Source organism: Squalius cephalus (assembly GCF_949319135.1).
Source record: "Squalius cephalus genome assembly, chromosome: 14".
Taxonomy (NCBI): domain Eukaryota; kingdom Metazoa; phylum Chordata; class Actinopteri; order Cypriniformes; family Leuciscidae; genus Squalius; species Squalius cephalus.
The window spans coordinates 8,108,116-8,135,771 of record NC_137135.1 but is presented as its reverse complement, the minus strand read 5'-3'; the positions used below and the strand labels follow the sequence as shown (position 1 = coordinate 8,135,771).

Below are 27,656 nucleotides of genomic sequence, written 5' to 3'. Positions count from 1 at the left end.
GTAATAATGGTAAAAATATAAAATAAAAACACTATTTAAAGGGATAGTTCATCCAAAAATGAAAATTCTGTCATCATTTACTCGCCTACAAGTTGTTCCAAACATGTTCAAGTTTATTTCTTCTGTTGAACACAAAAGAAGATATTTTGAAGAATATGACAAACCAAACACTTGATGAAGAATGTTTTTATATATATATATATATATATATATATATATATATATATATATACTATGGAAATCAATGGGACATTCGTACAGGTTTGGAACAACGTGATGGTTGGTAAATGACAAAATTGTAATTTTTCGGTGAACTATCCTTTTAAGTGAGCACAGGCTAACAAGTGTGTGTAAAATACATTCACGTGTAAGTTTGTTAAACACACGAGAAGATAAAGCCCCTGTTAGCCGTTGCTGAATTGTTGTTTTTGGCTGTGATCAAACTGCTAACATAGAAGCCTCTGCAGATTAGTATCGGATAATAAAACAAATAATGATATTAATAAATAATTTGTATTTTGATTGAATTCTGTTAAATAAGTTGCGGTTGATTTTTGTATTTAATAATTATACTTACTTTATTAACCAGCTAGTATTTCTATTATAGCCTACTCATAATAAAACACCTCAAAACGGTTTACAAACTGACTAATACATGTGTTAGTGTACATAAATAAATTGAACGGTAGTAAAGAAATTAAGAAAATCCCTATTGAAGAAGCTTTGTGAAATGCAGTTTTCTGTAAATTTTTTTTTTATAATTTATCTTGGTTTATTTCGCTCTGTAGGAGAATGGTCGTCCCTGATGGTGGAAGTGTCATTCAGCCAGCCGATAATGGTGACGCCGACGGGACGATGTCCAGTTCTGAGCCCGAGTTCGGGCCGACCCTGACCGCAGAGGAGCTCGAGGAGGTCCGAAAGCTTCAGGAGCTGGTGCGACGCCTGGAGGTCCAGAATCAAGCCCTGCGCAACAGGGGTAGCAAACTAGCCAACAGCAACCTCACCACAGGGAGTAACATCAACAACCTGCACGAGGTCATGGACACGTCTCCCAGAGCAGAGGATGCTGGGAACTCGCTGTCTCCTCCGGCGGGCAGCAGCAGCAGTGAGGACATGTCTCCGCTGCCTGACGCCTGCAGGCCTGAGGATGAGGACGGGTTCTTGAGCTCACCGCGTGCTTCTGGCTCCAAACACACACTGGCACGCTTCAGCGCTGGTCTGTGTCCAGAGGTCTGCGACTCTGAGGCGCTGGGAGCGGGGCACGCGGGAATGGACCAGTCCGCCCTGGACGAGGTGGATGTACTTGACTTGGAGACGTGTGCTGAGGCCGACGACGAAGACTGCTGGTGGGTTTATTGATCTTTCGGTAACACTTTATTTTACTGTGACCTCCTTTGTTACACATTATAGTAATGACTATAAATTTTGCATAATTACATGCATCCACTAACCCTAACCCTTATAGCGGGGGTGACCAGTCCTGTTCTAGGAGATCTACCTACCGACAAAGTTCAGTTCCAACCCTGATCCAACAAAACAATTATCAAGTGCTCATGATGATCTTAAAGGGTTAGTTCACCCAAAAATTTTAATTAGCCCATTATTTACTCACCCTCAAGTCATCCTAGGTGTATATGACATTCTTCTTTCAGACGAATACAATCTGAGTTATATCCTGGCTCTTCCAAGCTTGATAATGGCAGTGAATGGCTGTTTCTGTTTTGAAGTCCATAAAAGTGCATCCATTCATGATAAAAGATCTCCACACTAGCGATATTGGATAAAAATGACATTGCAATATCTTTTTTTTCTGAGATGTATATTGCGATATGAAGAAATACAGAATTTTTCACTAGATGTCTTGATTTGCTCAAGAATTAAATAATTATTGGGGCGATTTTGTAGGTAACTGCATCGTCATAGAAAATAAATAATAAAAAATATATTAAAAAAGCTGAAAAATTACTTTTTGATTTCTTTTGGCTTGTTTAATACACTGTTTGACTCACCATATTATTCACTCTTCTATCAATTCAGGCAAGTCAAGGATTTAAAATGTCATGGTATTAATAATGTATGTCGCTTACTCTAAGATAAGGGATCCTGGAGTTTACAGGAGGCTAGATCTCTGCACAGGACAGGTTAAACAGAGCAATACACTGAAGAGGACACTTCATAATCACATAAGTAATTTAACATTTTATTCAACAATTACAAACCTCTTTTTGAAAATAGAAAAGTAGCAAACCTCTTTTAAACAAAATTTTAAAAACAAAATGTATAAACAGCTATACACCACACACCACAAATTGGTTTACAAAAATACAGTATAAAATACATATTTTTTATAAAACAAATAAATTGCAATAAGCTAAACTTGTTGTAATAAACAACAATTAACATATAATAAAAAAATAATAATAATTTCTTAGCAACAGTGCCAAAGTAAAACAAGTGGTGGTCATCATAGCTAACAAATAGAGATTAAATTAAACTTTTCAAAAACTGTATAAAAAAAAAAACTTATTTCTTTCTAAATGGAGTGCCTAGGCGATAAATATATTAAATACAACATTAAGAAGTTAAATATATTTCTTTCTCACAACTGTTGCATAATATAGTAAATATAAATGTTCAAATATACCAATTTGCCTTTTAAGCATCTATGCTTAAGCGTCTATACACCATCGCAGGCTTGAGATTTGAGTGTTGGAAAGTGACTATATTGCCTCTTGCACTGAAAAGCCTCTCTGAGGGGGAACCTGTAGCAGGAATACATAGATATTTGCAGGCAAGCTTGGCGAGATGTGGAAAGCTTACTCTGTGTGTGTGTTTCACCATGCAAGTGGATCTTGCTCTGTGTCTATGGAAGGTGTTAGCAAGTAGTTGCTTAATTCTGCTTCCACAGCATCCTTGAAGGTCACAGAGGAATCACCCTTTGCTGCAACGCCGCTCTGTTTAAAGAAACTTCCTAAGGACTTCTTGGCTTTTCTTTGCCTGGGACTTTCAACAACCTCGGGCTCCACCTCACACCTCAGTGCTGCAGCTTAATGTCTCCTCCTGGCCTTCCCTCATCTCTGATGCAACTCTGGCCTTCACTCTGGGCTTGTTGCATGCACTGATGGAAGTCCATCTCGAAACGGGGATCCGAACAAGAAGCCACGTCAAGCAGCTCCTGAATAATGTCATCTTTATATTTCTCATTATTGTAGTACAACATCTCCTTCAAGGTCTTGGTCAGGTCTGTGTCTTCCTCTTGCATTAGCAGCACTGAAGTGTTGAAGAGGTGAAGAACTGGCTTCACATAGGAGTCACTGACAATAGCCGCTTTCCGACCGGAGGAACCTTTTCACAGTTCCTAGAACTATTGGCTAAAGTACCCGGATGTCGGCGTGTTCGCACCGCAGGAACTAGGAACGATTTTAGTTCTAGGAACTCCATTTGTAGGAACTAATTTACTTCTCCTTCAGAGTAGGGTCTAAACCAGCACTATAGGAACTACCCGTGACGTTTAGTGTACGCTGATTGACCGAACGCACGCAGAACACCAGCACCCGCCATTTTTAAAACAGCTAGAATGTAACACACAGATTATAGCCTATATATTTACTCCATAAACTAACTATACAAAGTTTAAACATGGAAAACAGTGATAGATGGGTCTTTAAACCTTTATGCTGAAGAGAAAACCCAACGCAACTTTGAGGGGACCAAGGCAAACATGATTATGTTTATCTGCCCAGCTAGCAACACTGGACATCAACCACACGGCATAGGCTAATAACCTATTTTTCATATACTGTCTACTTTCTATAACAGTTCTATCTAATAACATATTAAACAGTACTGTTAGACTGATCGCTAACTAATGAACACAGAGAATGCGAGCATTGTTTGCTCTGGCGGTCTCAGCGCTGCCAAAATAAAGGTCCGTCGCGCCGTCAAAATAAAAGTCACCGTGCTTGCGTCACTCCCTTACCCCTCCTACCAGTTCCTATGGCCATTTGGCCAGTGCGAACGCAAACAGCAAAACCGAGTTTGGGGGAAAGTAGTTCATAGAACTGTTTAGAAGTGGACAGTTCCTAGAACTAAGTTCCTGTAACTACTTGGTCGGAAAGCGGCTGTAGTCTTCTCCTGACACTGCATCTGTGAAGTCCAGCAGTGGGCCCAGTGTCTTGCTGACAGATTCCAGGACATCTATATCTTGCCAGGTTGGAATCAGATGCCGTGCCTTCTTGTCCTCAGACAGGACCTGAGTTAAAGCCTAACAAATTAAAATCAGTTTGCCTTTAACAATAAATGGCTTACAAAACTAGCATTTATGAAACTGATTAAACTTAGGAAAATGTTATATTTCAAGTCAAGTCATGCATGGCATAGCAATTGTCTGTTGTAATGCAGACTAGACGTCTCTCATCCAGGCCCCAAGCAGCCAGTGCTTCTCTCATCCCCGTTGCGATGTTCTCACTTGTATGATCCTGCGGGAAAAAGGCTGTTTGTAAACCACAAGTCTGTTGTTGCTGCATAATATTCCACATGTGACAGCTCGGTTTCAACTAGTGCCTTGTGTTTCTCGTACAGCTCTAGGATGGCAACTTGAGAAAAATAGGTTTGTGATGGTATTACATACCACTTGTCAAGTGACCGGTTCATGCTTTTAAAACCCTCTTTGGTAGCGGTGTTAACTGGTACCATGTCTTTCGCGAGGTGAAATGTTATCGCATCAGTGATATCTTTCTGCTTGGAACCCTTCTCATATGGTGTAACACTGGCAAACGAATCCAAAATGTTTTTTTTTCTTTGGACTGCAATCAGATCTGGCTTTGCACTCGTCACACAGGGCTTTGTGGTGCCGACTTTAATGATCAAATTAGTCGTGTTTCCGCGTGTTGTGGCAACAATTCCAAGGCACTCCCGACAAAGCACCTGCTTCTGGTCAACATCATTCTTTCTGAAGCCAAATTATTTCCAGATAACTGATGATGCGTTTCTTTTTGCGACCAAATCTTCCATTTCTGTGCTTTTTTTCCTGTTCCTCGCTCATTTCGCCATTCGCATGTGAGCCTGCACGTCAAAAACACGTGAACTCTGAACAATGTGAACCAACTCTGCTTTGTAAATGTTTTTTTTATTTTTTAATAAAGGCTTTCTGAAGCAATACGATGAGTTTGTGTAAGAAAAATATCCATATTAGCTTTAGGTGTAAGTAGACTGTGTTTGGCCGGAAGCTATAATTTTACTTTGTAATGTGTTAAATATGAATATTTTTCTTGTACAAACTCATCGCTTCGCTTCAGAAGGCCTTTATTAACCCCACTGCCATTATCAAGCTTGGAGGAGCCAGGACATTTTTTTTATATAACTGATTGTACTCGTCTGAAAGGAGAAAGTCATATACACCTAGGAAGACTTTAGGGTGAGTAAATCATTGGGTGATTTTTGTTTTTGGGTGGACTATCCCTTTAATCACCTGATTCATTTGTCTGATAAGGGTTGGGCTGAACTTTGCAGGAAGGTAGAGCTCCAGAAACAGGAGTAAGTACACGATTGGTGATTAATGTTACTCAGTACTTAAATGTATAATTACACTGTAACAAGGACACCTTAAAATAAAGTCTAATCGCTTTTATTATTATTATTATTAAGTCATGTAGCACTGAATATAAACTACACTTTTTCTTTGGAAAATGTAGGAGTGTCAGCTCCACGATGCTAGGGTTGCTGGGTTGTCGTATGCCATCTTAGTATGTTAGCTAAGTGGCTCCTTACTGGATCAATTTAAAAGAGCCCTCCTTTAATGTACACCCAAAAATCATTAACTCACCCTTAAGGGCCGTACACACCGGGACGAATATCGGTGCGCGTTATTCGTCAGCGTTTTTCAACGTGTTTTTTGTGTTCACACACCCAAGCGATTTTCACTGACGATGAGCCGAGTGAACATGCAAATTCATTCCCTGACATTAGATGGTGCTTAATGTAAAACAGAAATACCCCGTTACAAGCCTATGTAAATGAAAGACAATTAAGTGAAATGAAACTCATCATCAAGGCCCATTTGCTCTGCAATACCACTCCATAACAGTTCTCTTGTATCAAGATTTTTGTAGTCGCTGTCGCGTTTGTCATATAGTTCTTTTTGTTCCGAGACCAGCAGCTCTACATTCATCTTGCCTTGCATCTTCCTCGTCTTATTTCTTCCCGGCAGTGTAGACGCTACTTGTATATCTTCTTCGCCGTTACGTATGTGTGCTCGGCAAGACCGTTTTGTGTTTGAGCGCCCCCAAGTTGTGTTTTACTGTAACTTCAGAAGCTCCAGACACGTGAGCAAAAGCGCCAATCTCATTGGTTGGATAGTTTTTAACGCGGCGCGTCAAACCAAAAAAACGAACCCGAGGCGTTTTTTAAAAAAATTACGATTTTACGCGTGGCGTTTTTCGCGTCGGTGTGCACACTCACATTGGCACCCTTTGTTTAGTCACGAGGCGTTAAACGTCGGCGAATATCGCGCGTGAAATTCGTCCCGGTGTGAACAGGCCTTTAAACCCATAAGACTTTGGTTCATCTTCAAAACACAAATTAAGATATTTTTATTAGCTATGTTTCCATCCTATGTGTTCAAGAGAACAAAATCGAAATTTCCTCTATCATAAATGACTTGAGGCTCAGAGTGCACATACAAAACACAAACTCATTGGGCCGCGATTAAATTCAAGTATCAAAAAATGCCGGAACTCCGGAAGTGCCGCTTTCCACAGACGAGAATCCATGAACCGTGTTATTTGACCGTTTTATAAGGCTGCACAATTTATTTAAACCATTTAAAAACATAATATAGCAAAGTGCCATTGTGAAACCACAAAGTCTGCAATTCAATTTGTATTTGTGCAGCGGGTTTCAAAATGAAGCCGGTGTCAAATGCATGCAGGTTACGTTTCTCAGAGCTGCTCCATTCCACAGTAAGCGCTGCTCCACACAAACTCAGTCTCTGCATGTGCTGTTTGTTTGGGTTTCCAGTAACATGCATTTGAGAAGGCATATAAAGTCTGATGCGCTTTGTGTTTCATAATGAACTGTTGCGCTGTTATCATTTACATGCGTCTCAGCAGCTCGATTAACAAACTCCATCTCTGGGAGTTTTGGGTTGCTTAGAACGTTCATCCGGGAACGCAACAAATGCCATTTCACCAGATTTGTAACGTAAATCATTTATAAACTTACGCCAACACAGGAGAATACATAAATATGTTTCTAAATATGCAAACTGTTGTTCATTGCGATTTCACAATTAAAGTTTAAACCCTCGTTGTAGCATTTCTGTTGTAAAGGAGAGGCCAAATATCGAAGATTAAAGGTGCTGTATTTAAGAATGACAGTGCAGTCCAAATTCAAAATCGGCGAGCGCAATTGATGATGAAAACCGAGGCGACTTAGACTGTAAGTTAATGAGTTGATTTATCCGCGTTTTAATTTGCTCTCGTTCATAGAGATTTTTAGATGGATACCGAGGCCTTTTAGGTTGTGTGGAATCTGCAGTCTCTGACCAGCTTGTTTGCTCGTTTCCAAGGCTGCGATACGCTGTGTTTCCTGCCAACTGGCATCCCGGGGTGTCGAAATACTATTGGGTGAACAGGCAGTGGGCGGAGTCACACAGACCAAAACAAAACCCGACTGACACAGAACGTGTAAAATAATAAGTAAAATAACTGGCTGTAGAAGTGTTTTTCAGAGAAACGAGTATGTGAACTTGTTTCCTAAATATCTGCAAATGGTATTTTTATGCTTTAGTAGAGTAAAAAAGTTACATACAGCACCTTTAAGTGAACATTTGAATTACATTTTGTTTGGCCGATATTAAACAAGGATTTGATCTGCTGTAAAGTGTAACAACGATCACCCTTGTTGGCGCCCTCTGCCGACATTTGTTATAATACGTAATGTGCAGAAGTTGATTGTTTATATTATGTATATGACATGTATTTTAAGTGTTGTTCAATAAAACCATATGATTACTTGCTTTTAAAACTTTCTTTGAACCGATTATTTTTGATTAATTGATATTATATATGTATTTTAAGTTGTGCATCGAGGGATTTTTTTTCAGTAAAAGTAAAAGCATTTTTTTTTTTTATGCGAAATCCCATAATATGCATAAAAATATGTAGATAGAAACTAATGAAACCTGAGAGGTTTCTGTCCCTCCGTTGAAAGTCCAGGTAACCTGAACTTAGAAGTTTTATAAGGAGATAAAACGACTGAGTGTACCGCTCCCGCTCACTTTTATAAAACACTTTCAAACACTTCTGTGCGTTGATCATTGTAGCCAGTCGGTACTTTTTTGACAAGGGCATCACACTTTAAAACAACAAACCTCAATAGTTCTCATGCAATACTTTGAGTTTCTGTGTTCATCATATGTGATGTGTTTTGTATGTGAATAAGAGTCTAAATTAAATCTGTTCATCATATAAAGCTATCAGATCTCCTCACAAAACTTGGATTAAACTCTCAGATTTTCATTACAAATATCGTGGTTTGTGTTTTGAAGATGAACCAAAGTCTTATGAGCTTGGACTGACACGAGTAAAGTCATTTATTCTGAGATCTTGTGATTGCTGTCATTCTGAATGTAGCCGTGATGCATCGGTGAATGGCCGTGATTTGAGAGGGGCTGAGAGAGTGGATCTTCCTGTGTAAACACAGGACGTCCAGTGGCATCTCTAGAATCAAAGTGGAAGCCTGGCCTTGCCATGTTAGTGCTGGGGTCAGCTGTTCTTCTCTGTGGTTGAGCTGTTTTAAATCCACTTTGGATATTAGGGAAGGTCAGGCTGAAAGGTGCAGTGCCTAGATGAAGTTTTGTTTAGCCCAATGAATACATTTTACTCTTGATTAGCTACTTTTTTTTTTTTTTAGCACCAGTTTTAATTTTTAAAGGGATATTTCACCGCTGGAAAGATGAATGTGTATTTAAATTGGGTCCTTTATGTAGTAGAAATGTGAAATTATTTTAGAAGTTGATGCCAGAAAATGTATTTTTGGCTCATGTGGTTGAAAGACAACAACTCCCAGAATGCACTTGCTTCGCTGCCCTACGAGGACACTCCCAACGCCACGCGTACCGGTTACAGAGGGCAGTATCAGAAAAAATGATACAACTAGGCTACTAGTTGACTCAAAACTGAAAAGACGGCGTTTTATGGTGAGATCCCCCTATGGGCGGGTTGAAGACATGCGGAACGAGCTCCTCCTACTGGCTGTAGTCTCTCGCCTCTGGACAAAAAAGCCTCCGATGACGCTAAATGATGATTTTTGACACAATACAGAAATCTCTCGTCTCAGGGGGACATGAGGGAGGGAAGCACGGTCATTTGAAAATACTTCCGGGTTTCTACTGATACAAAGCTCAAACTCGACATGAAATCAAAATTGTCCCTATTTACTTTGTTAGCGCATATTACTAGTCTTGTGGTGAACAATTAATCCGTGCGCATGACTCACTGGATAAACAGTTTATCAGCTGTGTGGTTTATTTGTAGTGTAACCTTACATACAGCCCATAACTAAAAACTGGCTGCGTGTCAAGGATTACTGCAAGAGGTGGTTTTGCATTAGGGCTGGGCGATATGGACAAAAAAAAAATCAAATATCGGTATGTTTTGGCTGAATGACAATGTACACTAGCCTATATATCTTGACATCTTCAAATTTTTTCTACTTGGATAAAAATAGTTGAAAAAAATCTAATTATGTAAAAAAAAAAAAATTTCACATAATTAAACTGCCCAATGTTTTCGTACAAACAGTGCTCATACTGAAGGCTATGAAATATAGTGAATGTAACCATGTAGGCTATGCTATACATTACGCTTGTTTACTGAAGTCTAGTTTATCAGAGACTCGTTTGCTTGAGGCTCGTCCACTCCTGACAGCAAAATGGAAATATTTACAAGACTTTCTAACATTTAAAGATGGAGAATATAGCTGTGAAATGTAAGTTATGCACTGAGAAAAACACAACATCTCAAACGCATTAAACCCCACTGTAGTCCGAGCATCTGACGCGGAAAGGCCTTAGTATTTTTATTTGTTTATTTTTTATTTGACATGGACATTACAATTACATTGGACGAACCATATGCATTTGCTTGGATGTTTTAGCACACATGCTAATTTTCAACACCTGTCCACGGGAGGATATAAAGCATGACTCGGGTTTAGGACACATTGGATTACGCACTTTCCCCACAGCAACTCACTGCTTGTCCTCTGCTATTTTTCAGATGTGCTCGTAGTATCAAACTACGGCATATCTATATAAACTGGATTGCCTCGTCCTATATATTACGATATAGCGTACAAACTCGATATACTGCCCAGTCCTATTTTGGATTCAAATGTGCGGGAAATGTTTCTAAAATAATATTTATGAAAAAAATATCTAATATGAACAGATAACACTAATGAAGCCGAAGTGTGATCTTGAGATACTCGCCAAGACGGGCATTCTGACAGAATTTTGTGTAAATTTGTCCTTTCAAATACAAGAAGACCTGAAAGAGAATTCAATTTAATATTCGCAAGAGGCTTTCTGAGCGCTCGCTCCTGATGTGTGTGTACACAGAAAACCAAATTGAGTTCTCTTTTGCGCTTTAAACTGGCAAGGCGTAAGAACATGTGCAAATGATTAATGTTTGTGAGCAAAACAAAAAAAATAATTACCACATGGTCTAGCCGTTTTAACAGTCTGTCACAGACTGCCGGACTTTGCCAATTGCTTTAGAGTTGTTGTTTTTTTCGCGACTAACCAACTAATTAATATTTGGTCGACTAAGCTTCTTTTCACCGACAAACGTTTAGTTGACTTTTAGGGGGCAGCCCTAAAAAGATAGATTTTCATAAATGTATTTATTAGGCTAAAGGCTGTTCTGTTTAGTCCATCTCTTGTATTTTATTCTGCATTGATTAGTTTAATTAATAGAGAATTCCTAAAAACAAAACAATAATAAGCAGCTAATCGCTTTAATGCAGCTTTAATTTTAAGCAGAATAATCCAGCCACTAATCCTCCGGTGGATTGGCATTGGCCAGCAATTATCCTCTCCGTATGAGCATATCTGGTGCTTGAGGCTAATAGAGCTTTCTTTGGCACGTGGTAAGCAGCTTTTGGTGGATTTATGCTTCATGTGATACTGCTCATTCTAGACGGTGAAAAAAAGAGGATTGTTTTGACCTGGATGTGGACTGACTAGAACAGTTTTCATAGGATCCATTATATAAAGCTGCAGTGTGTCATTTTGTTTGGCATGTTGTTAACAGTGTCTCTCATATATCAGTTTAATGTGAAGTAAGTCATCTAAATATGTACCAGTAAAACATTCATAGGCAGTTGTTGTACTGTGTCTTTCAATATGCCTTCTAATGTTCATTCATGTTTATTTCCTGCTGTGACTAGTCGTAAAGAGGAAGAGACGATTGGCGAACTTGCGTGACCGTTGTATTCCACATTAAAGAGCATCAAATCTACATCTATTATTAGAATTTCATTATGAATTTAAAATATCAGACTTTTTCATATTAGGAGTAACAGCACAAAGCTTATTGTTATTACTGGATGGCATGTGCGCTACAAATAATATTTGATAAAGTTTTGTTCACGCGTTAACTGAAAACAGCACAGACTAAAAGATCTTAGTTCATCAAAATGAAGATTGATTAAAAGTGAGAAATCAATATTGTCAACCCAGCCCTAGCTTCCACACAGCTGACATTAGTGGTTAACCAATGGCTCGCCAAGGCAGATATTTAGCTTTTTTTTTTTTTTAGAAAATCATCCGATAAGTTTTTCTTTTTGGCCAATGTGTCGGAAGCAGGACATTTATTTTAAACACACTGAGAACGCCAGCATCAGTGTCGGGTTTCCCATTATTCATTAGTTTACTGTCTCTGTTTAACTGTTCTGTCTAATCAATTACTGGACACAACTGTTAAACAAAAAGTAAACTGTATATGAAAAATTATAGCATTTGCTTTTCTATTATTAGTAATAGAAGGCAAACGCACTATAATACTTTCTCATCCACCGTCAGCATTCAGCAAATGCGCATTTATATCACTTAAACAAGTGAATGTCTAAAAAAAAAAACAATTAATTTCTCAAAACTTTCAACTCCGGCTGTGAGATCTTGTGAAGTGTGCATTTGTAAACTGCATAAAAACATGTGCATCGTAGGGATGCACCAATATAACAATTTTGGCTGATGCCGATAATTCTTTTATATGAGAAAGCAATAACCAATATATTGGCCGATTAATCTATATCCAAGTTTTTTAATAACTTTTGAGAGCCTGATTACATAAACAAAAGTCTCACCATAAAATGCATGTCCCAAGCACACAATGATAATGCTCTCATTATAATTGTATGCAGCCTATATGACAGACTATATTTTCCTTTTTTGAAGTGATTCCAGTCATATTTCAAGCAATTCAAAACCATCATGGCGAACAGTGCGCATGAGAAGTGTCTCAGCCGAAGGAAGGCTTTAATATATCGCCCAAATTTTCTTATTGGGCCGATAACATTAAAAATGAACATATATTGGCCGATAGCGATATGGTGGCCGAAATGTCGTGCATCCCTAGCGTAACGGTTGGTTCATGCGAATCAAATGCGGACAAGAGAGTTCAGCTGTCACTGGACAAGTATGAGCGACAAACTACAAACCCTTGATTTCAAACTCAAGGATGCTCATAGTTAACTGTTTAACAGTCAGTAAGAATTGACTGATTAATACTATCAGACCTCTTGTATGTCAGAAGTTTATTGTCATGACCCCTTTAATTCAAATATGTCTTGTATATTTTAACTTCTGACAATCCTTCAGTAATCCTCCAGCAGTCCAGACTCTGCTTTCAAATAGGATCAGGAATCTTATTGCCATTGTTAAATTCTTCCTCTCAAAAGGAAATGAATGTTTGTGTCTGTCTAGAGAGAGAATGAGCTTTATCAGAGCAGTATTTATCGGCATGTGCAGCATTTTGATGAGCTGCTCATGATGGATGGATTCTTCACCAGTGAACGACAAGCATCTGTTCCAGTAAACACTGTCAGTCCCACATAAACGACTGTTTGATTTCCCATATATGTACATTTGAGCAACAATCATAACAGGAATCTCTGCTGTGCCATCTTTATGGGATTATACGTTGAGTCAGTGTAAGACTTGGTGATGATTGTAAACAGTCTGATGGGTAAAGACATTTTTACATAATTTCTAAGTTCTCCCCCCAAAACGAATTTTACCGGTTTAATTTCATGGTTGATGTTTATAATTACTGTCCTGTTTTTCTCTCTTCAGGTTGTACGTGTCCCCAAAGAAGCATGTTGTGGCAGAACAGGGCCCTGAATCACCACTGAAATGGTGTAGAAAAGTTCTCGATCACCCCAGTCCAGAGACTGAAGTCGCCTGTCGGACGCTCATCAACCGACTAGACCAAAGTATGGACACTTTTATGGCCATTTAACTGATGTTAACAAAACTAAGGGGTTGTTGTATACAGATGAATATAGAATGATCCAAATGATTCAGGAACTGATCACAAGTGGACGATGACGAAATGCAGGTGTAAAACCTGATGGAGTTTTTCGGTTCCTTGCCACTGTTGCCTTTAGCTTGCTCAGTTGGGGATACTTAATTTAATCAATCAATCAACAATACTATTGATCAGCATTACCAAACGTGGACGTTTTACACTAGAAACAAACACTGATGTACTATTTTATTTAATACTGTGAAGCTGCTTTGATACAATCTGCATTGTGAAAAGCGCTATATAAATAAAGTTGACTTGACTTGACTTGACTTAAAACGCTTTGAGCTTGTCGACTTTTGACCACTCCCAGGTAGTCGAAAACGCATTCGACTGGATTGCTTTCGTAGTGTAAACGCTCATGTGGTCGAATGTGTTCAAACAGCCACAAAAGACTGCCTACCGAGTCTGACCTAACATGTAATCATTATGGCAAGTGTGCTAGCCAGACGGTATTTAAACTTTGTCGACCCACATTTGGTTTGAAGATAAAAAACATACCAAGCTCAATGTTCTCTCACTATTCCTGATTTCTAACACACACTCACAGCGTTCGGCTGGTCTTGCTGCTGTCAGAGCAGAAACAAAAGCTGCTGTTCTCCGTATGTTTTACGTCGTCTTCGTGTGCGTTTTAGTAGTTATTTCGTCTATTACTTTTAAAGATCTGAAAAAGCCCATATGTTTACCCGCCCATAGACCCTCCCCTCGAAAAAATCAGGACAGAAGTGGTTGAAAGTGGACAAAAGAGACGAATTAAAACACCAGGTGTAAATGGGAATGTGTCTCCCTCGTCTCTCTGTGATCCCATTCTCCAAAACGCATTTTAATACCAGATGTAAACGGGGCCAGAGAGATACAACAATTATGACATTTTGATTAAACATTACGCAACATTTTTATAAAACATTAAACATTTTGAATTGTTCACAATAAGATCTATAACATGCACAGGGCTCAACACTAGATTTTGTCTAGTGGCCCCGCCACAAACAAGTAAATAAAATAAAATAGTTACTGTTTTCAATGTTTTTGACTCCTGTAACCTTGTATTCTAATAAATAGGTTTATTACTCTATTTTAAATACTAGTGAAATTTCACAATTCTTGTTTCCAATTTCGAAACCACAGCAAAAACTACTTGCCAAACTAATTTAAGTCCAAATTCAAGTTCAAATCACGATAGACAAAAATCAAGAACTGCCTTGTATATTTTTTTAAATATCAAAATATAGGAGAACAGACTATCGCAACTTCCATTTCATGCGGACTTTAATGTCACCATGTTAAATTTACCATTAAAGACCATTAAAATACACTACACTGTGTGCCAAAAAATCTGTAGAATATAAATGTTACAATATAAATTACGTATAAGTATGTATTTCTTTTACACACCTGTCCGCAGTTTGAAAGCAGCAAGACAGTCTCTGAATTGTAAGTATTAGATTCATGAAAACGCAATCTAAATGTTAGCAGGTACAAATGTCGATTGTTCTACAGGAACAAACACATAGTAACTAGTTCATGTATTTTTTTTCCCCTGAAATCTAAGAGTCTCTTTTTATATAATTCCATTAGTCACATTTCTAATAAGAATAACTTCTTGATGAAAGTGCATATTTATTAACGTTATTGCGCTTCTTTCTTTGTTGTGTCAGTTGCTCTGTCAAGTCTTTGAAGTTTAATGCTCACTGTTAACTGTTTTGTGAAATGACAAATGTAGAATTTAAAGGGATATATCACACAACAATGAAAATTCTGTCATCATTTACTCACCTTCATGTTGCTCCAAACCTGTTTGACTTTCTTTTTTTTTTGTGGAGCACAACATATATTTTGAAGAGCGAGTGAACTTTGAAAAGTTAGTGTGGTCCAAAGCAACACTGCACCCCGCCTGACATTCATTTTCTGGACATGTGGGTGAATAAATGATGATGTTTTGTATCTGGTTGTTAGACATGGTCATTCAATGATTTGATTTTTGTGTTTTGCAGCATCTAGATGGAAGAACGTGTACAGTAGCCCATCTCAGACAGCCGAGGCTGGCGTCTCAGCATCCTCTTCTGCTGGGTACCTCAAATCAACTAACAAAACACTACTAACCTCTGGCAGCTCAGGTATGGCATTAACCCACGCCTTACAGCCTCTCACCACAACACACACACACACACAGACACACCCATGCAAGCGTTCAGTGGTGTGGGCAGAGCTGCTTCGACTTTGTTTGTGTTCAGTACACATAAAGCATATGACAAGGTCAGATATCACGCATGATATCACGAGGTTTATGGCTGGCAAATTCCTCCTAACTTAGTCTTCGGCTATGTGTGTTTTAAAACCTGTTTGGTCTGCAGTGTGTGTGAAAGTCATGAGTAACTGCCTCTGCATGAGTTTCTGCTGTTTAATGAACCACATTGGTGGCCAGAAATGATTTTAGTTGCTTTGCTGCAGGCATGTGACTCACTTGCAGTACTCACTGACTCACTTAGGCCGCGCGATATGGACCAAAAATCATATTTCAGTATTTTTTCGGCTGATGGTGATGATTTAATGTCTCTGTATTTTCTGTGGAGTGGCTAAATGTTTTGTTTTTATGAGGCCCACCTTTGGTAAATAAAGCTCGCAAAGCACTTTGTGTTCTGGTTGTGATGGTTCACAGCTGGGGTTTCAGCAGCAACATGAAGTTTAACTCATTCTTCGTACTGTAGTTTATGCTGAAAGAAACCTGTTTATGACATTCTCTACAGATTAAATGGTTTTGATGCTCATCTGATATTTTAAATTTGAATAATCTCCCAATCATGGCTCAGAGCTAAGGATTTTTTGTTCTGGCACAGTCGGATTTTTACTTGCCCTAGTAACATTTCCACTGGCCTCACCACAAAAAAAGTAATAAATAAATGAAAACAATATCTTGGCCTATTTTATTATTATTTTTTTACAGCTGAAACCTTAAATGAGGTTATGACAGCAACAACTACTCTCATAAATATTATTAAAGACAAGTAAACAGTCAATAATAAAATAAGAACAAATAATAAGACATAACCAACTATGCTTACAGGGGAACACGGTGTTAATTTTGACAGCAAATTTAGATTTAGTTTTAGTCATATTTTCAGATTTAGTTGACTAATAAGATAAGATTTTAGTTGACTAAAATCTAATGAGTTAAGTTAAATTGTAATGCATCAATTAAGCATTTCTCTAAAACATTTCGAAACTCATTATATACTCCTGGAGAAAACATATTAACCTGTTATATGAATGATATTAAGGTTTGAACAAGCAATACAGACACAGATAATAGCTGCTGTGACTTAACATGTCTTTATCTTAAATGAAACCACTTCTCAATAAAGAAACAAGAACTTGGTCTGTTTTAAAATGAATGATATGGTGAATTCAGGTTGATTGGGACACTTTTTTGCCATTGAGATGACCTGAGATAACCTGAATTCACCCCGATGCAGTCTTTATAACAACTTGCAACATTCTTCAGTCTTTCTAGCAGACATATTTATTTGTAGAAATTAAATGGAGATAAATCCTTATTAAAGCTATAAAAAGTTTATAGTTTATCTTTTGTTTTTGTTGTTTGATTAACATCAATGACAGCAGCAGGTTTATTAGACTGCTGTCACTTTAAAGTCGAATGCATGGATCCAATACACTGATACACATTCAGTGTTCGCCCAACTCTGTGTGTTTACGTGAATACTCGCCAAAACAGACATTTTTACATAATTGTGTGTGTATTTGTCCATTCGAGCGCAGAAACACGTGAATGAGGGCTCAAATCCGCACTCGTGTGCTGTCTGAGAGGCGGCTTTCTGTGTGCGTACAGAAAACTGGACTGAATTGAGCTCTCTTTTTTTATGTCGTCATGCTTTTTTACAATTTATCCATATGTCTGCTCTTCTTTCTACCACGTTTACATTTTTGAACATTTGAGACATGCAGTAAGTGTATGCCAACTTGTGTCCCGCTGGGTAGATCAGCACGTTACAATTGAAATGTGTATCTATCACTCAGGACATCAGTTCTAACTGGAGATCTCTTCCCAAATCGTCCCTCCCTAACATTTCCGTCTTGTTTTTATTCATTTATTTCGTCATAGTTTTGGTCATTCAAAACAGTTTTTTAATTTAGTTATAGTCTCATTTTCGTATGTGAAAAAATGTTGTTGACTTAAATTATGACAAATTATTCATCAACTAAATGAACACAGCATAAGACGACATGAAAGAGATTTTATTTGTGCACCGTCTGAGATGCGGCTTTCTGTAATGTAATACGCACACACATGACGTCACCGTTTTTACAAATTCATGATTTTGTAGCTTGACACCTATGCAAATAGCATGACAAATAGCATATTTTGTAAATATAACAGTATATTTTTCAAAAAAATTAAACCCGTTTTCAAAAGTGTGCGTTTTTTGGCCCTCAAAACGCCGGTTTCGTGTAAATGAACAGCCAAAACACATAAAAAAAAAAAAAAAGTCTTGTAAACGGCCTCAGAGACTCTCTCAACTATCAGGATGAAACTTTATGCAAAATAGACAATACTCTAACATTACAGATAAGAGTATAACAGTCAAATGCAAGTGGTGGCCTGGGGAAAACGCATCTCAAATGTGTTAAAGCTTAATATAAAGCTTTCTCTCATGTTTGCGGCTCTACTTGGTTCCTACACTTTTCCCACAGCAGTTCAGTCAGTGCCCGGTTTTCCACAAATGTGTTATTCACATATTAAAAGTGTCGTGACTCGCAAATATTCTCTGTCCACAGCACGCAGATGCGATTAATCGATAATCAAATTCTCTGACGATTAGTTGTTGCAGCTCTAATATTGAGTGTTTTCTGTTGTTTCCAGGTCACATGGGCGTCCACTCTGCTCTCAGCTCACAGTCCTCTATTGACAGTGAGTTAAGCACCTCGGATGACTCCATCTCCATGGGCTATAAGCTTCAGGATCTGACTGATGTTCAGATCATGGCTCGTCTGCAGGAGGAGAGTAAGTATGCTTCGCTAAGTATGCGACACACTTCCAGACCCTGACTGGTTTTTACCTCGGCACAATGCACCACTTATTCATGCAAAATGCAAATAAATGTAGGATATGAAAATGCTTTCTATTCTTGTTGTTTGTTTTGAAACTCGTTGCTTCAACAGAATGATCTGATTATGGTTCAGGCAAATTGTAGACAGCTGTTATTTGTGTATCGAGAACACCTTTTAGAGATTAACTTGAGTCTCTTGTGTAACTATTACACAGTAGTTGAAGGTGAAAGCACACACGTTTTATTATTTGACAAACCACAGGGGTTTGTAGTCTGCAGATGATTGGACAAAATATTTTCTGTCAGAAATGTCATTTCAAAAAGGCAGTTTCATGTTGGAAATGTATACGGCAGAGCTCGGTCTCAAAGAGTCTTTCATTATAAACAGTGATTGCCAAAAACTATAAATCTGAAGCCAACATACTGTTACTAAATACTGTAACTTCTACAGCTTGCAAGCTACATTCACCAAACTCAGCATAGCACACTGTCAGAACGCACTGATAGTCTATGGCTGAATCTGACATCGCCCCCATACCCTCAAATAGGGCGTTTTTGAGGGAACAGCCATTTGCAGTGGTGTCCGAAACCATAGTGGACGATGAGTGCACTTATTCAATCCCACAATGCACTGAAATAACGAGTGTACAACTGATGTACGCTCAGCGGCTGTCCGAATTCGCTCACTCGTTTTCATTCACTCCTTCAAGTGACCAGTATTAGTGGACTAGCGTAGGGAAAAGTGGATGAGGGTTTAGGAGGCGATTTCGGATTCAGCCTTTGTCTTTTTTAACTGATTACGCTTAAAATCCCATAGACTTCCATAGAAAATGCCTTTTTTCCGTAATACCTTTTAGAGTGTTCAGCCTGTGTCGATCAAACTTGGCACTAGGGATATCAGCACTACAATCAAAAAGATCAATACCAGTGTTGCTACAGACACACAGACGGCTGCTTTCCATGTGTGCATGTGTCCTGTGAAGAGCGCTTGTGCCGAATAGTCAAATGCACTTCAAAATCGTTAGTACTATACCAACTTCAAAGTGTTGATTTTTGACTTTCCAGTTTTTGTTGTTGTAATACTACTACTAATGTCATTCCATCAGCAGTTTCAAATGAAGCTCTTTTCTTCACCGTTACAGTCAGCGGCTTGTCTTTGTGTGTTTCAGGTCTCCGGCAGGACTACGCCTCTACCTCGGCCTCGCGCCGCAGCTCGTCGGCCTCCCTGCAGTCTCTGCGTCGAGGCACATACAGCGATCAGGAGTTTGACTCCTACAGTCTGGAGGATGAGGAGGACGAGTGCTGCTCTCTGCCTCAGCGTCTCCAGCGCTACTCGCCCTCGCCGCACAGCTCTCCTCGCTGCCTCTCTCCCAACACACTGGCGGAGTACAGCCGGCTCGCCGCCCCGCGCCCGCGCATGTCCCGCCGCTCCCTGCAGGGCCCGGGGTCCAAGAGCGAGGGTAGGACGTTTAGTGTTCAGCAGATTCAAAACAGCATTTTGTGGGATACACTACCAGTCACAAGTCTTGGATCGGTAAGATTTTTAATGTTTTTAAAAGAAGTCTCTTCTGCTCACCAAGGCTGCATTTATTTGATAAAAAATAAATAAAAATAAACAACAGTAATATTGTTAAATATTATGACAATTTCAAATGACTGTTTTCTATTTTAATATATTTTTAAATGAAATGTATTCCTCTGATCAAAGCTGAATTTTCAGCATCATTACTCCAGTCTTTTCAGTGTCACATGATCCTTCAGAAATCATTCTAATATGATGATTTGATGCTCCAAACACATTCATTATTATTATTATTATCAATGTTGAAAACAGTTGTGTGCAAATTTTTTTTTTTTTGTAAAAAAAAAAAAATCTTTTGTAACATTATAAATGTTTTTTTATTTTATTTTTATCACTTTTTACTCTTGAATCAATTTAATTCATCCTGGATGAATAAAAGTATTGATTTATTTTATTTCTTTCCCCAGAAAAATACAATAAAAAATCTTATTGACCCCAAACTTTTGAACGGTAGTGTGTAATGTCACAAAAGCTTTCTATTTCAGATAAATACTGTTCTTTTGAACTTTCTATTCATCAAAGAATATGAAATAAATATGATATTAATCAGAAATGTTTCTTGAGCATCAAGTCATCATATTAGAATGATTTCTGAAGGTTCATGTGACACTGAAGAATAAATTACACTTTACTATATATCCACAAAGAAAACAGCTGTTTTAAATTGTAATAATATTCCACAATATTACAGTTTATTTATTTATTTATTTATTTTTAAATCAAATAAATGGAGCCTTGGTGAGCAGAAGAGACTTATTTTAAAAAACATTAAAAATCTTACCAATCCAAAACTTTTAACTGGAAGTGTACATGAGCCTGGTGTAAATTTGCTTGTATAACAGAGCTGAATGATGAACTGTGTTACGGATACACTGCCCCTTAGATATTAAGGATCATTGCTGTTGTAGAAGGATACATTGTCATGAAAGGTGTCATGAGGAATTTTCAAATCTTTGTTTCTGGATGTTAGCTTATGAAGTTAGCAATGTTTTTGCACCAAAAAGTTGAAATATTTGCAAAAATGATAATTTTCCAAATGTTATGTTGTGTCAAGGGTTTACAAATAGCCAAGTCAAGTAACCTTTTATTTATATAGCACTTTATACAATACCGCTTCACAGGAAAATAACAATCAATGATGCAAAAATTCTGCAGTAAAGCAGCTCTAAAGAAGAAATTATTCAGATCAATTCAGTTCAAGTTCTGTTCTCATCCGATAGTGTGAGTGCAGTCAAATCAATAATATTACTGAATACTAAGCGTCTTATAAACACCAACTTAGCAAGCCGAAGGCAACAGTAGATGAACTACACCTGCACATATTTAACTTGAGTAAACTTATGTATCTATGCACTGATTTGATTAACAGAACTCTAACATGATACTCTTGGTCTCTTAATAGCGTTAAAATCTGGCATAACGCTAATTACAAACACACTTAAAGATTATAAATTAATGTACTGCCGTTGCCTCTGAGGACCAAATACTTGGCACTGCTGTAGCTTTCAGTGCAAGATATTTAGGAAAAACTGGCTGCATGATAGACTGACATGAGTAGTTAAGAGCACACCTCCTTAACCTCGGATCATAGGACAACTGCGACTTCTTTAGATGTTGGTATTAGAAGGAAATTAAAGTCTAGGAGGCCGTGTACATGAACTAAAAACTAGGGCTGTCAAAAGATGAATCGCGATTAATCGCATCCAAAATAAAAGTTTGTGTTTACATAATATATGTGTGTACTGTGTATAATTATTTTGTATATATAAATACACACACATGCATGTATATATTTAAGAAATATTTGCATACATATACTGTATATATATTTATATAGTTTATATTATATATAAATATAATTTTTTTAATATATAAACACATTTTTCTTAAATATATACATGCATGTGTGTGTATTTATATATACAAATTTAATTATACACAGTACACACACATATATTATTAAAAACAAACTTTTATTTTGGATGCGATTAATCGCGATTAATCTTTTGACAGCCCTACTAAAAACTGAAAACTTTGTATGTGTTTGGCCATCCATTTACACGACAGCGGCATTTTGGGGGTCTGAAAATGCTAACTTTTGGAAACTGGTTTCAAATTGCACGTTTTTAAAAACAATAGTCATCTCTGTGTAAACAAGACCACAAATTTGTGAAAACGGTGACGTCATGCGTATTACTGAATAATACAGCATTTTTGTTTTCGTGGATCCATGTAAACGGGGATCGTTTTGACAACATTTCTTTTCAGTTTAGTACATCGTTGTCATGTAAATGTACCCTCAATTTTTTTTATTGAACTAATTCGGAGTCCTTGAAATTCTATCATCAGGAACCTGAAACTATGTATGACCACCTATTTACACAGCGATCTTGTCTATTGGGTAACCCGTAACTTTGCGATGAGGTGGCGAAGTGAGAACTGAATAGATACTGTTATTCCTAAATACTAGAATAACTAATGATGAAAGTAAAATGCGCAGGGGCTTTCGAACCGGAGGAACCTTTTCATAGTTCCTAGAGCTATTGGCTAAAGTACATGGATTTTGGCGCGTTCGCACCGCAGGAACTAGAAATGATTTTAGTTCTAGGAACTCCTTTTGGAGGGACTAATTTATCTCTTACTTCAGAGTCGGTCTAAACCAGCACTATAGGAACTACAGTGACATTAGTGTTCGCTGATTGGCCCGAACGCACGCAAAACAACACCATTTAAAAAAAAAAGGTGTTTGCACACACAGATTATAGCCTATACATTTACTCTACAAACTAACAGTGATAGATGGGCCTCTTAACCTCTACGCTGAGGAGAAAATCCAACGTGACTTTGAGGGGACCAAGTGAAAGATGATTATGTATTTCTGCTCAGTGACACTGGACATCAACCACACGGCACACGCTAATACCTTTTCATATACTGTCTACTTTCTATGTATAACAGTTCTATCAAATAACGTATTAGACAGGACTGTTAAACAGATCATAAACTAGTGAACTAGCTCTGGCGTTCTCATCGCCGTCACAACAACAAGCGCGGCTTACGTCACTTCAGAGTTCCTACTGGCGGTGCGAATGCAACCAGGAAAACGTTCCTAGGGGAACATTAGTTCTCAGGGTGGCTAGTTTCTATAACTAAGTTCCTAGCACTATCCGGTGCGAAAGCCCTTAAAGTGATAAAGAGGTGCTCCGAGGTCTTAAAGGCTCTGACCCTTAGGATCAAAGGTTTTTATCCAGAGGGTTTATCATGAAAGTGGTCATGATAAACTAATATAAGTGGACATCTGGGAAAACACAGCATGGTACAACCCCTTTAATATTATTGACTGGCTGATCAGCATTGCACCTGCATGTATTCCTTCTGCATCTCAAACAGCAAGATGTTCTCAATGGGCAGGTAGTGTGTTAAGCAGGCTGTGTGTGTGGTTTTCAGAGGAGCTCAGGCACAGCATGCCTAACCTGACCCCGCGCACCAGCCTGCACTCTCTGGAGGCAGTCAGAAACAGCCGCAGCATGGAGGCTAACTTACAGAGCTCAGGCAACCGCACGTCCCGTCTGCCCCACTCCCCGACAGGTTGGTACCCCGCTCCTCTGCTTCTCCTTCTCCTTCACCCTGATCCCTGTTCCTCAGGTACAGATGTGTGATGATGATGTGCCTCTAACCCACTCTTTCAAAACCCCATAATCCCCATCACAGTGGTGAGGTGAATGGATGTTGAGTTGTACAGGTGTGTGTCTGGTTTCTGTACGACCACTCCTTGAATCTGAACCATTGTTGAACTAACAATGCACTATCGGTCCAGTTTCTCCTCCCCTCACCCATCATCCATTATTTCTGCTCTTAAAACCTGTTGCTCCTGTAGTGGCTGTTTGAGCCACTATAGCACATCCTTTGATGTCCAGGGATGATGTATTGTTGTTGGCCCACCTGGAAGTTAGTATCAGCCTTGATCCCTTGACAAAAAACTATTTGTCATGAAAAAGTCCCGTGACCAACAAAGGTTTATGATAGGAGTCAATATGATAATCTTAACAACTGAACACCATTTTATGAATCTTGAAGCTTATATTCAATCGGCAGAAGTCAAAAGCTAAACATGATGGGCTATAACAGTCACATGACTTAAACATCACCATCACTAAGCTTCCAACAATGCTTTAAGTCTATGTCAAAACAAAACAAACATTTTCCCTAAAAGTTAGTCAGAATAGTTTGCTAGAGCGTGATTACAGCGAACTAGCGAGTAGATGAGTTTAGCTGTTAGGCTGATGATGTTTAATGTCCCCGACAAGCTCTCTGGTCCCATTTAGCCACTTGTTAGCAACTCCATTTTCAAGTCAGGTAAAAGGTTTAATAAAATCACGAGGGGGTTTTACTAGTGTATTTTATGCTTTAGAATAAAACTTGAAAATATATTGAGCTTGTGTTCACCACAGACCTTATTTCAGGCATGACTTCAGGACGATGGAACGGGAAGTGCTAAAATGCGAACTCGTTTCTGTGTTTTGGCCTATAAAATACGTCATCCCTGCAGCACTCCAGTACAGTTTTGCCACTACCCGGTTAGGTGCAGTTTAATTTCATCATCCAATTACTAAGAGTAATGTGACATGAATGTGGGTAGTTTCGACCTACAGCCAACTCATGTCCTTTAAGAGGACAAGGCCAAAAAACTGCCATTGCGATGTCATTTTACACACGATTTAGACCCTGCAGGGCTCCAGACTGTGACCAAATGTTCGCATTTTGTGACCTTTTTTCCTGCTAGTTAGACAATTTTGTTAAGAGGTCACACTGGAGACACCACCACATTACTGATAAGAGCTGCCATTTCTGTTGCATAATGAGAAACATCAAACGGCAAACCAATCGAAAGTGGAACGAAACCGTGCTAATTGTTTGAGGTGCGTGGACTGTTTATCAGCTCGGAGCAATAATACACGTGATATACGTGAGCTCGAGCACGTGACACCATTACTACACAGCGCTGCGAGATTCAGTGAAAAGTGTTCAAATTCAGCCCAGAATTCTCTGTTATAAACCGTATCGGATCAAACAGAGCTGACGTGGAAACCAGGAGAAACATTGTGCCATGAACTAACAAGTTAGAGAAGGCTTTTCAGTCCACAAATCACCAACATTCACCATGGTTTTAATGTTGCAACGCTAACTGAACTAATCATGGGATTGTGGCTGAAGTAGGCGAATGTTTTTTACATTATTCAGTTCAGGGTTCGTACAACCTTTTTGAGAGTGAATTTCAAGCACTTTTCAAGGGCTTTCAAGTGCTTCACACTTTTTCCAGCACTTCAAAGCTCTAAATATTATCCAATTTTAATGTTATTTTTAATGTGATGATTTATAAACTAAAAGTTTGAAGAGAAAGGAAAACTAACTCCTTTTAAAGAAGGAAAACTAGCACTATGTGGCAAACAAACACCTTTTTTTTTTTTTAAATACCACTATAAATTACCACTATAACCAGTAGATGGCAGCAGAAGATTACTTGTTGACTTAGCCATTTCCACTCCCTAATATATGGAAAAAAGTAGGAAGTCACAAAGTCTCATGAAAAACAAAATCTTTTCTTAAAATTGTAACTGAATTACACAGAAAGCAAGTAAAGAGCGCTTCTTTTATAATCACTGAAATTGTCTGTGTAATAAATAATACTATATTCTACTCTTATTAAATGCACCTTTCTTCTTTTATAGTATATTTATTACAGTATGTTTAAATTTTCCCTATTAAAAAATAGGTTTTTGCATGTTACTGTTGTTAAGCTCAAGTGTTTTACTGTCAAATTTCCAATAACCAAACCTGTAATAATGTAATATTATTAGTAACTTCACTTACTAATGTGAAACAAAAGTAATTTCATAATTAAATTAACTTCCAAAATCCCCATCAGCGCTACCAAATCAGATCTATCTGCAGAACTGCTCTCATCTGTGAGTCTGGAGCCCTTCCCTGGTCTCTCCTCTACACACCCGGCCTAAAGAGTCCATCTTGTGTTGAGTGTTTCATCCCTCTCTCTGGATATCCTGGGGCTATTCCTGTTACCATGTGTCCTAGCTTGATTTGGTGCACTCTTGTGTGTGTGGTAAACAAGATCTTTTACACGCGCCAGTCTTTCCTGGAGGTCGCCCAAGGTTTTTGCCTTCAGTCACTCCCTTTGAGACTGTTGTCTTGGACAGATGTCTTGCTTCATCAGATGGCATCCAGCTTTCCTTGAGTATCTCATTCATGAAACACACATACAAATGGATCCTAAATTCCTAGGTTTTCATCAAAAGTGATGAGCAAATCAGGATTTAAAAAGGCGTAGGTCCACTGAATTGCATGCATATTAAGTAATTAAACCAGTGATTAAAGTAATCCAACATTGTTTATTAACATGTGATGAATATAGAATCATATCTGATTATTGTCTAATGCATCATGTCCAGTCCCTTAATATTATATGTGCTAACGAGCCGCATAATAACTGTTTTGTGATAATTGCATCACTGAAATGAATTCATTATGTTTCTGAATTCCTGGAATATCACACACACTTGGCCAGGAACCTGGCCATGTCTGGCATACATGTGTTTTTCTGGCACACATATGTTTTCCAGGAGAGTGCTGTGATTTTATTGCACGTTCATCTAAACCATGACGCCATATTTGTGAGTGACTGTACTCGTTCTCACATTGCGCATGGATTTAAGATGAACAGCGATTTATGCAGATTTTTGTTTGTGTGTACAGGCATTTTAGAAGCTGTTGTACGTTCACATTAGGATCATTGAACATTGAATTTTCTGTCGAATTTGAACCACTGAATTTGTGGAAGCAAATTTGTAAAGCGAAATAAAATGGACCGGAAATTGCCTGTCGAATACAATAGGTTGTATTTTTAAACAAACCTAATATTTTGGAAGTGAAATCTGAAAAGTGAATATGGATCATTTCATTTTTAACAATGAAAATGAGTGTGGAATGTTTTGAATCGAAATATTCACAAATATACGACCATGTTGAATTTCAGCCTGTAAAAATGCAAGCCCTAAAAATACAGTGCATTAAAATTAGTGCTGGGCAACGATTAATCACATCCAAACTAAAAGTTTGTGTTTACATAATATGTGTGTGTGTGTTGTGTATAATTATTTATATATATAAATATTTTATATATAAATAGCACATTTTTCTTAAATATATACATGCATGTGTGTGTGTGTGTTTATATATACAAAATGATTATACAAGGTACACACACAAATATTACGTAAATACAAACTTTTATTTTGGATGCATTTAATTGTTGACCAGCACTAATTAAAATGCAAGCATGGTTAATGCTATGCGTATTTTTTCAATTAGTGCAATTCAACAAGCTCTTTTGTATCAAAAACATTT

General features: G+C 38.0%; 1 protein-coding gene across 6 annotated transcripts in view; it reads left to right on the top strand.

The window, feature by feature from the left end:
* The window catches only part of LOC307171108 (SLAIN motif-containing protein-like), a 29,539-nt gene that overhangs the window by 684 nt on the left and 1,199 nt on the right, over positions 1–27,656 (top strand). For 2 of the 6 annotated variants that reach the window (XM_079892515.1, XM_079892514.1), the window contains exons 2-7: positions 789–1,346; positions 13,358–13,497; positions 15,584–15,706; positions 18,469–18,609; positions 19,825–20,115; positions 23,685–23,825. In XM_079892515.1, the coding sequence (XP_079748641.1) occupies positions 793–1,346; positions 13,358–13,497; positions 15,584–15,706; positions 18,469–18,609; positions 19,825–20,115; positions 23,685–23,825 (1,390 nt within the window). In that variant the 5' untranslated portion in view covers positions 789–792. The remainder of the gene's footprint in view (positions 1–788; positions 1,347–13,357; positions 13,498–15,583; positions 15,707–18,468; positions 18,610–19,824; positions 20,116–23,684; positions 23,826–27,656) is intronic. The other 4 variants (XM_079892518.1, XM_079892517.1, XM_079892516.1 and 1 more) reach the window with 3 other exon arrangements.